The sequence below is a fragment of the Gopherus flavomarginatus genome, chromosome 14 (assembly GCF_025201925.1).
Source record: "Gopherus flavomarginatus isolate rGopFla2 chromosome 14, rGopFla2.mat.asm, whole genome shotgun sequence".
Classification (NCBI taxonomy): Eukaryota; Metazoa; Chordata; order Testudines; family Testudinidae; genus Gopherus; species Gopherus flavomarginatus.
The window spans coordinates 41,981,602-41,996,534 of record NC_066630.1 but is presented as its reverse complement, the minus strand read 5'-3'; the positions used below and the strand labels follow the sequence as shown (position 1 = coordinate 41,996,534).

The 14,933-nt window shown below is 57.0% G+C and overlaps 1 protein-coding gene across 2 annotated transcripts in view; it reads right to left on the bottom strand.

Moving 5' to 3' along the window:
- The window catches only part of RIPOR1 (RHO family interacting cell polarization regulator 1), a 130,254-nt gene extending 118,599 nt beyond the window's left edge, over positions 1-11,655 (bottom strand). Inside the window, exons 1-2 of one of the 2 annotated variants that reach the window (XM_050922345.1) lie at positions 11,566-11,655; positions 9,702-10,305 (exon numbers count right to left, since the gene is read on the bottom strand). Coding sequence is in view for 1 of the 2 variants with exons in the window: in XM_050922343.1 (XP_050778300.1) it covers positions 6,109-6,166 (58 nt within the window). In the remaining variant the exon portion in view is untranslated. Of the gene's footprint in view, positions 1-6,108; positions 6,182-9,701; positions 10,306-11,565 lie in introns of those variants that run through there. The other variant, XM_050922343.1, reaches the window with a different exon arrangement.
- Between the last annotated feature and the right edge of the window lie 3,278 nt (positions 11,656-14,933).

Below are 14,933 nucleotides of genomic sequence, written 5' to 3'. Positions count from 1 at the left end.
TAGTCACATCCCTAGCGCAGGCCTCACAGTGCCTGGGGGACGACATAAGCATGGGGCCAGCCGTGGCATTGCGCTTGGGCTGAGTCTGGCCTGCTCACAATGGCCCAGCCCCATGGCCCAGAAAGGGTCCACAGCACAGAGCAGATCCCTCTTCTCCGGGACTGGTCCCTCCTGCTCTCCACTTTGGCTATCCTGACCTTTTCCCCCAAGGTTGCTTGCTGTCTCCCTCTGCCCAGGTCCCTCCATGGAGCTCACTTTATCAGTGACCCTTCCCTCCATGGTTCTCTGCTGGTAGAGCTCCCTGTCCTCGTTACGCAGCCTTACCAGAGCACTGGGGTTATCACAGCACCACCTACTGGTCTGGCTTTGGGCGAGATGCTGCCTCAGTTTCCCCTCACTCAGGGGCCAATCGCATGCCTGCTTCTCTACCATATGAAGTGCTAGCCTGTCTGCCAGCCCATGAAGGACTCTCAATTACACTGAAGCCTCCAGGGCACCATGTTGTTATTTCAAACAAAACTCACACCCAGTACAGGCTGCTGGGACCTGGGTTTTTCACTGCCTCCCTCCCCGGGCCCCAGCACTGTTTACTCAGGCTCAGCCTCCCTCCCACAACCCCCTTTCACCAGTGCTGGCTCAGCTCTTTATATCCAACACCTGACCCCTGCCCAGCTGGCTCAGATCAATGTCCAGGCACATCCGGCCCCAGCCCTTCAAAGAGCTGGGCAGTCTATTAAGCATGTGACGGCAGCTCTCAGCATGCGAGAGAGACTCTGGGCTCTGCAAGGTGCAGGGAACAGTTCAGGGCAGACACTGCTGAACACAGCTGCACACCCCCCTCCAGTGCTCCAGCCACAGAGGTGCTCTGCTCTAGCAGGGCGTGTGGGTCACGTCCACGCTCTGCTGCCCTGAGCGTAGCGGGCATGGTCACGATACTCCACCTGGACGGCTTCCCTGACGCATTCTCTAACATCCAGGGGGGACCCACCCAGGCCCACCTGTGGCTACAGCCCAGGTCATGAGTTCTCTGCCTGATGCTCTTTGCGTGTGGTTGGTGGATTGCTGAAAGCCACGCTGGCCAGATGTCTGGGAGCACCAAGTGTTCCACTCACGGGGAGAAGGTCACCCAGAAGTGATTGTGAATTCCCGGACCTGCTCTCTATGGCCCTGTTCTGCTTGTTCTCTCTGGGGTGGGGGCTCCGAAGCGCATGCTGTGACCCTCACAAGTACAGAAAGGCAGAGGTTGAAAACAAAAACCCTGCCTTCCCCTTACTCCGAGTCAGAATTAAACACCCTCCTCCTTGCAAAGAACTTTTGCCACTCGTTTGGAGCAAGCTGGGAAGGCCACGGACCTGAGTCACTCCCCCCGTTACCCCCAGGGGCAGTCTCAGGTGCTTGGAAAGCTTTGCCCTGGGGATGCAGGAGCCAAGGGACTGAGTCACCTGTCATCTCTGTCCCAAGGCTTCAAGTGCCTAGGTCGGACTTGGGTGCCTGCATCACTCGGGTGCTTTTGAAAAGCCATCCTCTCCCCCTGTTTGTAAACCCCTTGGTGCAGAGGACTCGCTTTCCCTCGGGGTGTGTACAGCACCATATTCAGGTCCTGTGTGACACTCACAGAAACAGCCACCTCCCTCACCACACTGTCCAGCGAGCACCGTCATTGGCCTCCTCTCTCCAGCAGCGCCACGGGGCTGAGATTTGTCCATCCCCTGGGGGAAAGCCGGCCCTCGGGGCGCTGTGTTTTCACCTGCCAGCTCCAGGCAGCAAGCGATCAGAGCATTTCTGTGCTGAGATGACAGGCAGAAGACGTGGGCCTCGAGCAGGGCCTCAAGTTGCAGCCCCCAGCCCCCAGTCTACGGACACAACCAGTCCCCTCTTTCCAAACCCAAACCTATTCTAATGCCTGAATATAAATCAGCGGGCAGCCACATCCGAACAGTCTGTGCAGTACTGGTCACCCCATCCCAGCAAGGCCGTTGCAGAACTGCAGGCGGTTCAGAGAGGGTAACAAGAGGGATCAAGAGCCCAGAAAAGCTCTCCTGTGAAGATAGATTGAAGAGGCTGGGACGGTTACCTAAGGATTTGTCGACACTACCTCGCATTTAGGACACGGTCGTGCCACCAAAGCTGTGCTGCTAAAAGGCGCGCAGTGTAGCTGCCGTTTGTCGGCAGGAGAGAGCTCCCATGAGCGAGCAGCAGAGTGCTCCTGCCCACAAAGCTGTTCACACTGGTGCTTTTTGTCGTTCGGGGGGGGGGGGGGCTAACACTCCCTAAATGACAAGTTTTGCTGACGAAGTTCCAGTGTAGACAAAGCCTTAGAAATGACAAGCGGAGCCACAATAGAAGTCCAAAAAATGCTGACTGGAGTAGAGGAGGTAGATGCGGAGCAGCTGTTCTCCCAGGCTCAGAACAAGAGGGCAGTCAATGAACTTGAAAGGTAGGAAATTCAAACATCGATGAAAAGAAATCTCCCTGCCCCCAACACATAATGAGCCAGTGGAACTCACTGCCACATGAAGTCATTGCAGCCAGGAACTGATCTGATACAGCTAATAGCCAGGGTGATCATATGTAATGATGACAGAGGATACTGACCCTGCTGCTTTATGGCTTGAGCCAATCTCTGTTCACTAGAGACCAGGAGGGGTCCATGTGTGATGTGGATTATCCAGCACCTGCTACCGTGGGGTTCTTACAACTTCCCCTTCTGCAGCTGGTGCCAGTCACAGCTGGAGACAGGATACTGGGCTGCACCCAGGGTCTGACCCAGTCTGGCAGCTCCTATGTGCCTTATGTTCAGTGTATTCGCCCTGCCTATCCCCTTGGCCAGGCCTCCTGTGACAGGCTCCAGCTGGGACACTGTCTGTGCCCCCTGAGGGAACTCTCCTGTCATTCCTCTTGCTCCACCTTGAGCCCCACAGGGGCACTTGTGGGCCCCCAGGAAAGCCTGGTGCTTCTCTTAGCGCAGCTGGAGCCTGGACCGTAACCAGCCGGAGCCAGAAACTCAGCAGGCAGGGTGCCAGCAATGGCTGCCAAGTCCATTGGTACAGAGCAATGTGGCACAGTGACATCACAACCCCCAGCTGGGGCTGAGAGGCCCGAGCCCCTTCCCCCAAACCCAGGAAGTGTGGGGGAAAGCTGACAGCTCCAGCCACCTCCAGCTCCGAGCCGCAGGCTACTCCTCTATAGCTTTCGACACCCCATCTGGGGTCTTGGAGTCGTGAGTGATCCCTCCCACCCATGCAGCAAAGACACCTGCCTACCCAGAGACTGCAGAGGAGCCAGAGAGACGGGTGGGTTCTGCCCTGGTGCGTGCTTCTCCAGGCATGGTACAAAGACCAGGGGCTCTGTTGGCAGGGGCTGGGGCAGTCAGCCCGCGAGAGATCCCAGCCCAGAGATCCTGGGGGGCAGGATACCATCAGGCTCAGGATGAGGGAGACCAGCTGTGGCCGGCACCGTCCCTGCAGAACCAGTAGCTGTACCCCTGCCATCTGGCTGGGGGAGGGGTGCGGGAAGGAGAACCACCCACAGAGGCTGGTGTATGTCTGCGAGGGGTCAGCGTGGGAGAAACTCCGTGGCAGTGAAACCCAGAGTACCCAGCTGGACCCAGAGACGCGGCATGGCCTGGAATGGAGCCAGTGGGAATGGTTGGGCCTGAGAGAAGTGCCCAGACACTCTGGGAAAGGACTGTCCTTGCCCCTGTATTGCTCACGCTGTCAGTTATCACGCACACTGGGGGTGGCAGGGGGGCAGGAGACAGTCCCACAATCTCCTGGTGGGGTTAATAAATGACAAACAGCTGCGATAAGCATGGTCCAGGCATGGGCGCCACAGGTTCTGGATGGCCCTATGCCCGTCAGGAGATGGTGTCTAGATGGGGCTAAGCCAGGGCTAGGAGCAGCCGACTGGGTTCTGACAGCTCGCTGAAACATCTCTCGGTCGGTTATTAGCCTGCTGCAGCCTATCAGTGGGACTGCAACAGGCGGCTCAGTCAGTGAGGCAAACAGGCAGGGAGGCGTTCACCGTAAAGCAGGTGCTACCATACCACACTCAGGCAATTGGAGACACACACGCACGGCAGCGCCCAGCACGTCTCTAGCTCTGCCTGCAGGGGGGCTCCACAGCCCCCTTCCTGTCTACTTCCTCGGACCCACGCAGATGGGGGAAGTCACACAGTGAGTCACAGGACTCTGGGACTGTCACGGAGTCCCTGGGCGATGCTCTGGAACTGCTCCCCACAAAGCCAGGCAGGACTTTGGGGAGCCTCCTCTCCCTTGGAGCAGACTGTCTCCAGGGCAAGAAGCTCACACGGCTTCACCTCCTGGGTCTCTCCTTGGAGCATTCAGCATCCTCTGCCCCTCTGTGCGCTTCCCACAGCGAGCCCGCCCTGGCGGGGTCCTGGGGAAGCCACAGGGTCCTGCACCCCCACTTCTCAATCAGCCGTGACTCTCAGCCAGCCAGTAACACAGAGGTTTATTTGATGACAGGAACACGGTCTAAAACAGAGCTTGTAGGTACAGAGAATGGGACCCCTCAGCTGGGTACATTCTGAGGTCCCGCAAGCCAGACCCCCATGTCTGCACTCACTCCCTGTCCCCAGCCAGCCCCAAACTGAAACCCCCTCCAGCCCCTCCTTCTCTGCTCAGTTCCTTTCCTGGGCCAGGAGGTCACCTGACCTCTTTGTTCTCCCACACCTTTAGCATCCCCTTGCAGGGGGGAAGGGCCAGGCCATCAGTTACCAGGAGACAGAGGGTCGGCCAGAGACTGAAGCACCCACACAGTATTAGGGGAAATATTCAGAACAATCCCACTTCATCACAGGGACCGACCTCAGCTCTCTGGAGTGCCCTCTCTGGCAGCCCGCAAGGCCGCCTGCTCTTCCAGCAGTAACAGACCTCCTGCGAGGGCAGCTTCTTGCTCAGACAAAGGATGATGGGTGACACCTGCAGATGGGCACCTTCTTTGGTACCTGTCACTCTCAGCAGCCTCTAAAAGCTGTGACTGTCCTCTGGCAGGTGCTGCCATCTGCTGTCACCCAACAGTAACACTGGTACGGAGCTGGCTTGATAGAATTACAAGGGCAAAACAGAGGGGCTGGAAGCGGCGCAAGGAAGGGGTCAGGACACTAGGAAGCAAAGTCCACAGCCTGACTTTGGCGGCCGCAGTGGAGTCGCTGCAGGATCTCCGGCCGCATGGCCAAGGCAGCAGCGTGGGATGTGTGCAGATCCAGGGCAGGCCTGGCACAGGTCAGGTCTGAGATCTATTGGCAAAGCTGCTCAGGGAGCAGGAGGGCTTGTGAGCCGAGACATAGGCATCTGTGCGTGTGTGGACACATACACTCCTCCAGGACTAAAAGAAAAAGGGGGCTACGGGGCAGGATTGAGGGCCACCAACAGAGCTGAGTGGGGAACCAGGACTGGGACAGCAGCGACACCATCATTCTTGGATACGCATTTAAATAAAGAACAACAAAACCTGACTATTGTTCCCCCAGAGCTCCGGTTGTTAGAACTGAACGGGGCTGGCACGGTGAGAGGCTCTTTACTCAGCTTGTTCCCTTTGCAGTCAGCAGCACTTTGCATCGTCACTTGCAGCCTTTCCTCCTTCTCCACACCAGAAGGGCCCAGAACCATCTTGTTAAATAGGGGTGGTGTTGTAACATCCCTCCCACCTCAAGCTTGGCCGGAGAATGAGGGATTGGTGGTGTCCCTGTTTTGTTATGTTCACAGCACATACAGTAACATTCATACTCTCGCTGGAAGGTTGCGACATAAATAGAACTTCATTTCTTCGAATCCAAAGCCCTAGCACAAAAACCCCAAGACAGAGCGAGAAAACAGGCTGCTCTCACGGCACTGAGGCACACTCACCTCAATCGAGGCTGGAGGGTACAGAGTGGCTGCTGCTCCCAGATGCTTCTCACGGTGCCCTTGTTTGCAAGAAGGAGTCAGAACACCCCACCACCACCCACAGGCGGCGTCTACAATTGGAGCTAAGGGTGTAATTCCCAGCTCACACAGTCATACTTGCACGACCGCTCATCAAGCTAGCAAGCTAAAATTAGTATCATGAGAAGCGGAATGGCTAGCCACCCGAGTACAAACTCACCTGGACCCCATGGGTTCGTGGTCAGGGTGCCCAGCCATGCCGCTGCCTGTGCTACCATGGCTGCACTACGGATTTTAGCACACAAGCTCAATGAGAGCTCCCCCAAGTATGTCTACGCACACTAGGAATTGCCCAGCCTGAAAGCAATAGCCTGCAATTCTAGCACAGTCCTCAGCACAGAAGCTATGGCTTGGAAGGGACCTCACGAAGTCATTTAGTCCCACCCTCTGCTCAAGGCAGGACCAATCCCCAACTAAATCATCCCAGCCAGGGCTTTGTCAAGCCTGACCTTAAAAACCTCTAAGGAAGGAAATTCCACCACCAGTGCTTCACCACCCTCCTAGTGAAAAAGTTTTTCTAATATCCAACCTAAACCTCCCCCACTGCAACTTGAGACCATTACTCCTTGTTCTGTCATCTGCTGCCACTGAGAACAGTCTAGATCCATCCTCTTTGGAACCGCCCTTCAGGTAGTTGAAAGCAGCTATCAAATCCCCCTTCATTCTTCTCTTCTGCAGACTAAATAAGCCCAGTTACCTTAACCTCTCCTCATAAGCCATGTGTCCCAGCCCCCTAAATCATCTTCTAGTTCTTTATAGAAAGGGCCAAGCTTTCCATGCAGACACGGTTTCTTTCATAAGGGCAGTGGCACCTGCTGTGCGAAGGTTTCAGGACTGGGCAGAGCACTCAAGGCAGTTTGGGTGGAAGTGTCCTGGTGCTGGGTTGGCTTGTGCGGTTTCACATCACTGCAGCTATCTGAGGCGAAATTTACCTCCAAGTTTTATGTTTAGGTGATTAAAGCAAGAGGGCAAATTTTCAAGCACTGTTTATATCTGGATCCCCTGGTACCAGCTCTGGGTTCCTCACTGGCTGAGCCAAAGCCACGTGGAGCAAGGTGCAAAGACCAAGGGTCCTGCGCTGTCTCTGCACACCGAGACGCTTGCTTGGCTGCATTGACTTCCCAGCTTGGCCAGTCTCTTTCCACGCGCTGGGGGTGTGGCCCAGCAGAGGGAGCCCTCGGCCCCCTGCCCCTCAGTAGCGCCCCGATGCCTGACCCTGCTCCGCTGGTGCTGCGATGTGAATAAGAGGTGTCTGGGCGTAGACAAGGGGCCGGCTCCTTGGCTGGTGACGCTCGGCCAGACTCCACGGAAGACATTGCTGCTCCAATCGCAGCTAGAGCTGGCCCCAAACGCAGCAGCCTATTTGAAAGGCTGCGAGAGGGCTGCAGGACAGGCTGGCTCTGCCTCGTCAGCACCAGCCTCCATCACCAGCGCTGCCTGCGGTAGAGAAGCTGCAGCTTGGAGCAGGCTTGTGGCACTGTGCTAGGGACGTGAGCTCTGCCCACACTACCAGCTTACCCCTGGTTGAGCTGTTGGTATTGGGGAAGGATTGTGCTGGTGCGGAACCCCTGGCTGGCTAGCACTGGTATTCCTCGCACCCTAGTACCAGCCTTATCAGCCCACTCCGAACGCCGTTCCCCACCAACCTCAGCCTGGGGCCACGCCTGGCCCCTGACAAGAGCAGTCAGGACCAAGGGTCAGAGCAGGGTTAAAGCCTGTCACACCCACCTGAGGCAGGACTTCCTGTGGGCTGTGTCCTCAGCAGGTCACTGCTCAGACCTGCTGCTGGGCAGCAGAAATGGCATTGTTTGCTACCTGGTGACTCTCCAGGCCTGGATGTGAGACCTGCTGGTCTGTGCAGTGCAAACCTGCCCTTGTTCATCTCAAAAGCAGGTTCACTCTGGAGCCTAATCCGAGAATATCAGGGTTGGAAGGGACGTCAGGAGATATCTAGTCCAACCCCCTGCTCAAAGCAGGACCAATCCCCAGACAGATTTTTACCTCAGTTCCCTAAATGGCCCCCTCAAGGACTGAACTCACAACCCTGGGTTTAGCAGGCCAATGCTCAAACCACTGAGCTATCCCTCCCCTCCCAATGACATCCAACTCTTAAGTTCATTGGTTACCATTTTAGAAAGAACACGCAGCTGCTCTGGGGCAGTGGGAGCCACCAGAATGGGAGGCACATCAGATACCATGGAGAGGGGAGACCCAAGTCGAGGTCTCTCGGTTACCCAGGGAATGCCACAAACACAGACCCTCTTCTTCTACAGCCTTCCGAGACAGGGGCTGGCCACCATGGGGTAGAGAGCAGGGAGCCCCGGAGGGCACAATGGCTATGGAGGAAGGTGTGGAGAGTTTGCAGAGAGGAACCCAGCATGGTGGCTGGGATGTCCTTGGGGTGGCCACAAGCCCTGGAGTGACTCACTAGACTGGCCTTCGCTGAACACTCACATGACATGCAGACGAAGCTACTCAGGATGTGAACTGAAGCCACAGGCGCCTTCCCGAGGAGTATTTCGAGTCTCGGCCAACACTAACACAGCCAAGGAAGCACCAGGCTAGAGGCTCTGGCAGTAGGAAGAAAACTGCCCTGGCACAGGTGAGGGGGCTTCTCATGGCTTGGCAAAGTAGCAGCCCAAAGCCAGGCGGGTTTTCAGCCGTTGGCTGGCCAAGCCTGGGCAGAGCTCTCTCTCGCTGCCCCACTGCCTGGTGTGTGGGACCCATAGCATGCCTAGGTGGCTACTCAAACCAGACTCATGTCCCATTGGTGTCCCTCAGCTGATGAGGCAGCCAGGATGAGTGGGAAGAACGACCCTTCAGCCTGGAAAGGGTCATGACCTCCCAGGCAGGTGGGGCAGCACATTTGCCTTGGTGTAAGTGCAGTCTCGGAGCTCCACACTGGGCCAGGCCACGGCTGCAGGGGTCGGAGGGTTTGTACCCAGGACTTCGGGGAGCAGTGAATTGTAAGGACAGGTCCAGCAGAGAGCGAGCGTGGCAGATCCTGCTCAAGAGCAAGCTGCCCTCTGGGTGATGGAAAGAAGCCTCCAGCCCAAGTGTCCTTAGCTTTGCTGTGCCAGGCTTCGCCCCAGCAGCAGGGAATGGCCAGGAGCTGGCAGCAGCAGGACAGCAGGGCTCAGGCTGGGGAAACAGCCCCCTATCCTTTCCCTGACACCACAACCGGTTAGAAGATCCTACAGCTGCTCCGCCGGCAGGACCCTCACCCATCCAGCACCGGGCAGTGGAGAGGGGACGTTCCCTCACTCCCCCAAGCAGATGGGTGAAGGTACACGCCAGCCGCACTCAGACACCAGGTACCGTGCCCGCAGATCAGTCCCGCAGCTGCGCCCCTCAGCCCTGCATTCCCAGCGGGGCCTTCCCAGTCCCCACCTCTCGCCTTGTGTGCTGGGCCCTTCCTCGCAGCTTCCTCACCCTCCTTCACCATCCACCCCACAGATCCTGCCCAGCCAGCTCCCCTCCGCCAGCCCTTTATCCCTTCCCACCTCTCGGAAGGAAGGGCAGGAATGCATACGCTCCTCCCCTCCCCAAGATCCCGCCCGTGAGCACCTGCCCAGGTCCCTCTCTCCAATGCCCATCACAGAACTGAGGGCACCTCCAGCCCTTGAGCAACTCCACTGAAATCCTCTCCCCGACCCCGGCTGCCCCTCAAGGCTCAACAGACGACGCTGACCCACGTGGGTGTGAGCAGCTGGTGCGTGGCCAAGGTGCTGAGGTGCTGCTCCACTAACGTACCTCTTTATCCAGAAGCTGCGTCCCTGGCCTCAGTTAAGCAGAATCTGATGCTGACGAAAGGCAGCTCAGAGGGGCCCGGCACGAATTCTGGCTCTTAAGGCTCCAGCATGGACGAGAGGGTGTGTACGCCAGCAGGGACAGGAAAGTTTGGAATTGTACAGGCGCTGCTAAGGGAAACCAGTCCAGCTTGTCACTCTTTCGCTTTTCTCTGGCGGGCGAAGGCACCTAAAGGGACTCTTCCAAAATGCAATTTTTCTTGTCTGTGGTTTATCCAAGAAGCACAAGGAAGGTGAAATCTGTCCTGGCGTTGCTGGAGGTTTCCTCCGAGGGGCCAGTTATTTGGGAACTTTCTGAGCCCTGAACAGAAGAGGCCAGAGTGTTGCAATTCCCCTCCAAGGAGAGCTTTTCTCTCAGCTGTTTATTAGACATGAGAGTTAAATCGATGTAAACAAAGCAATCCAGGTGTTTGAAATCGTCTGGCTAAGAAACACTTCCCCACACAGTTAGGTGTCACCTCTGGCAGTCTGGGATGTCCTAATCGCCCCAGGGCTCCAGGCCTCCAGAGAGTCCTCCAGGATCAGCAGAGAAGACAAGACCCAAATGTCTAATGCAACAAAGAAGCAGGAAAAGAGAAGCGTATGAACCCTTCCCAGCTGCCTGTGTGCACCCGCTGGAAAAGGCAAGAGCCCCATTGTTTTCCTTTGCAGGTTGCTTTCCGGGCTGAGGGCTGCACATTGCCTTTAAGAGGTGGGGCGGAGGGTTTGGCCCACCTAACTGACAAGAAGCCTGTTCCCCACATGGCCTTGACGCTCCTTGCTCCCTGTCCCCGACCCCTCAGAATTAGGGTGACCAGACAGCAACTGTGAAAAATCAGGACAGGGGGTGGGGGGATAATAGGAGCCTATATAAGAGAAAGCCCCAAATATCAGGACTGTCCCTATAAAATCAGGACATCTGGTCACCCTACTCAGAACAGCTAGGCTGGAGGAGACCTGTAGCAGCTGGCATGGGGGGTGCCTTGGGGAGGCAATGCCCAGGTGGCCTCTGCTTGGTGTGTGGGCTCAGAGCCACGCCACTTCTCTTGTGTGCCGACTTAATCCCTTGAGTGCAGGCCCCTGACTGTATTGCACCATCTCTTCCTAGGACCCACCAGCACCCAGAGGGAGCCCCATGTGGGCAGCCAGGGAGAGGCCAGCAGCAGCCTCTGCAGCGGGCAGTGTGGGGTTAACCTCCGGCCGAGCGGGAAATTCTTCAGTTGCCAAGTGACTTCCTCTCGCTAACAATAACAGCCCAATGCACAGGGCCCCATAGTGACCGCATGACCCTGGCCCGTCCAGCTGCCACAGAGGCAGGATGAAGCCTCCGGCACGTTATCTGCGGTCCCCACTCTGCCTCCTGCATCCTCACAGTCGGGGGCAGCTATGGAAGTGAAGATGTGTCTCCTCCTGAGCAACAGGGGCCTGGCACTGCCATGGCACCCAGAGCCCCCGGTGCAGCAGGGGCCAGCCGGCCCTGTCCTGCTCCTCCGCCCTCCCCAGTGCCCCCCGGAGGCCGAGCAGCCCTGCAGGGGGACAAGACGGCGCCTTCCTGGGAGAGCCCTTAGCGGGAGCCTGGGAAGCCCGTCTGCTGGGGGAGCCCCCAGACCAGGGGAGATGGCGGGCGCAGGCGGCAGGCTGAAGCTGCCGTGTCCTGGCTGCAAAGGGTCGTGCCCCAGGGAAAAGCCCTGGTTTCCAAGTGACAAGGGGACTCCCAAATCAGGAGTCACACCCCTCCACAGCCACTTCGAATTGCACCAACCAGGGCTTTGCCCTGGACGTGAGGGCGTCTGGTGCCTTCAAGTCACTGGGACCACGGATGGACTCACCAATCCCAGGGGCTCCAGGGGCTGGACATGCCACTTCTTCCAAAACTCAGGCAGCTCCGAGCCCCTCTGAGCAGCTGCCTTTGCTCCCTGCTGCTCCTTCCCCAGCCAGCCCCGGAGCCACCCCCTCCCCGGCCAAGCTGGGCTGGTTTGAAGAGCTGCCTTAAGCTGGGGACACTTAGGTCCTGCCTCCCACTAACTGCTCCACCTCCCACAGAGCAGCTTCAACAGCCCCACGTTAAAGGGCCAGCACCTTCCTTTCTCCGTCCTCCTCACCTTCACACTCCTGGTCCTTTTGCTGGGTGCCAGGGCCCGGGGAGCAGGAGCTGCTGGTCCCTGCAAGGCTCTGCAAACCCTCCACAGCTGTAGGCTCACCCCTCCGACCTCCTGGAGAACATGAGCAAAGCAGACTCACCCAGCCACCCCAGGTGCTAAGAAGCTCACGTCCAGGAGTTAACAGAGGGGCTTTAAAGGGAGGCAGTAAAGTGCAGTTCTACCTTGAGAAGTGACTCTGTAGAAATGGCTCCTGTCTCATCTCACCAGCTCCCCGCGTCTCACCGTTAGAACCACCGACCCGACTAAGAGACATGTCTGCTACTTGGTACTTCTGTGGGCCCTGTGGGGCCAGCCTGGCCATGGGGGAGGGAGACAGAGCCTGTCCCCGTGGGCCCGGTGGGGCTGGCCTGGCCACAGGGGAGGGAGACAGAGCCTGTCCCCGTGGGTCTTGTGGGGCTGGCCCGGCCACAGGGGAGGGAGCAAGAGTCTATTCCCATGAGCCCTGTGGGTCCAGCCTGGCCATCGGGGAGGTAGCCAGAGCCTGTCCCTGTGGGCCCTGCAGGGCCAGCCCGGCAATGGGGGAGGGAGCCAGAGTCTGTTCCCATGGGCCCTGCAAGGCCGGCCTGGCCTGGCCATGGGGGAGGGAGCCAGAGCCTGTCCCCGTGGGCCCAGTGGGGCTGGCCCAGCCACAGAGGCAGGAGCCAGAGTCTATTCCCATGGGCCCTGTGGGTCCAGCCTGGCCATCGGGGAGGGAGCCAGAGTCTGTTCCTGTGAGCCCTGTGGGACCGGCCCAGCCACAGAGGAGGGAGCCAGAGTCTGTTCCCAGGGGCCCTGCTAGAAGCAAATCCACCAACTGTATGGCCCAGTGGTCTGATCGGAGATAACTGGTCCTATGGATGGTGACCTGATCCCGCACAGATTCTGTATCACTGTCCCTGGAACTCCCCAAAGTGTCTGTATTTCACACAGTGCCTGTGTGACGTGTGCATCACAACAGTATATCAGTCTATGATTCCCTGTTCCCTGGCCACTCATAGCATCCAGCATGCCTGGGCTAGGACAAGGGGTCATGGTTAAACAGTGTTAGCTCACCCATTTTAACAAACATGTTCATATTGGCCATGAGGACAGTCAGAGCTGGCCCTGAATCCACTCCAGCAGCACTGGTTCGGTAGGGTGGCTGTCCAGGTACGGACATATGGCTAGGTTGGAAGAACAAATTGCAAAGTGCATTTGTCGAGAACTAGGTGGCCGGTGATCACATGGGCACCAAAGGGTTTCAGTGGTGCAGTAAGATTGGCAATGGCAGACACAGACTGCTCATCCAGCTAGCCCATCTCAGGGACCCAGCTGCAGATCAGTCTGGCTGGTGGTCCATTGGCAAGGAGGCCCTGTCCCTTTGGGAGCTGCCATGATGAGAGTGAACATAGACAGGGTTTAACACCATTCATACCCCCCAACATGCTTTAGTGACAATAATGATTTGTAGAACCTCCCCAATGCACAGATGGGGAACCCGAGGCAACGACCAGGGGAAAGATCTGCCAAGCTCCCACACAGTGGATCCATGGCAGAGCCTGGAGCAGAATCCAGGTCTCCTGACTCCTAGTCTTCCCCCTCGATGACCAACCCCCTCCAACCATCTTTCTTGCTATGCTGGAGCTTTTCAGCCTCGACTCTCTCTTTCTCAGGACGCATCCCACAGTTCAGGATCAGGTCACTATTCTCCCCCCTGCCCATTGTGTATCCTCCGAGTGTTTAGTCAGGGCTGTGTACCAGGCAGACATCTTCAGCAAGCCCTATGCACAATGACTCCCAGGCCTTCTTCTGAACTCCCTGTCATTTCAGAGCTCAGTAGTGTGTGGGAAAAGGTCAGAATATTTCCACATGTTTTCTCTTGTTATAGTCTGAGCCTCTTCAAGATCTCAGCTAGAACAGCAGGACTGCCATAAACATACCGGCCTCTCTTTCATCTCTGCTCCACGGGACATGGAATTGCCATCCACAACAGCAAACATTTTAATTTTCTGGGGAGTTGTCCTCAGTCCAGATGTGCACATTATGGGCTGGACAACCCTCTGATATGAACCGCACCCACCTTTACACTTTGGATTAGAAATGCCCCAGGAAGGCCCTGCCTGTAGCTGATAGAGTTGGGACCAGCAGCTGCCATGTTCCTAAGATTTCAAAGCACGTCTTCCGCGCCCTGAGCTGGCTCCTGTCCTGTATCTCAAGGAGCTGTTGGGTGGAGGGCTCATGGGCGGGCATGGGGATGGAAAGGAAACCTTTCACATGTTTTGAGGCATTCTCAGAAGGAGCTAAACTTCCTGGTGGCTTTCCAGGCTGACCTCACCCTGAGAGGTTTGCCCCTCACTGGCGCACTCGCCCAGGCTCCTCTTAGAACAAATCTGGGCCAGGCCGTTTTAACCCCGGAGGAGCAGGGATATCTCAAGTAGTCTGGCTACTGCCTATCCATGGTGAGCAAATCCCGCCCCGACACACCACTCTGGTGCAAATGCCTTCAACCAGGCAAAACTACTCACTCTGAACCGCCGTGGGGCTGCAGGCATGGCACAGCAACCCATGGAGAGCTTTCCATTCACAGGCCTCACGAGAACATTGCTTTCCAAACCACCCGCACAGTGGCTCAGTCTGCGAGACCACAGCTGGTCCCATGACATGGGGAGAGCCGAGCAGGAGAAGGTTGCTGTAGGCTACTTCCTTGGAATCTATTCTCATTCATGATAGAGCATCCCCTAGCAAAAGTCCTGCTTGCACTTTCCTTGGGCACTGAATGAATGGAGACTGGTGCTGTGCCTTTAATCTTGTTCTCACACAGGGCGCTGCATTGAAACCAACACTTTCAAAGTGGCCATGATTCCGTGTGAAAAGTTCTGGGCCCAATTGCCAGAGGGGGCTAATCGCCCACAAGCCAACGGGCACGGCCAGGTGCCCGGCTTCTCGGATAATCCGGTTGCCTATTTAGATGCCTGAATGCGAGCGTACAGTTAGACAGCCACTTCTGCAAATGTTACCCCTCATAGTTAGAGACAGGAAAAAAGCTCAGCAGCTCATTTCTCTTCAGCAGGTGGAAT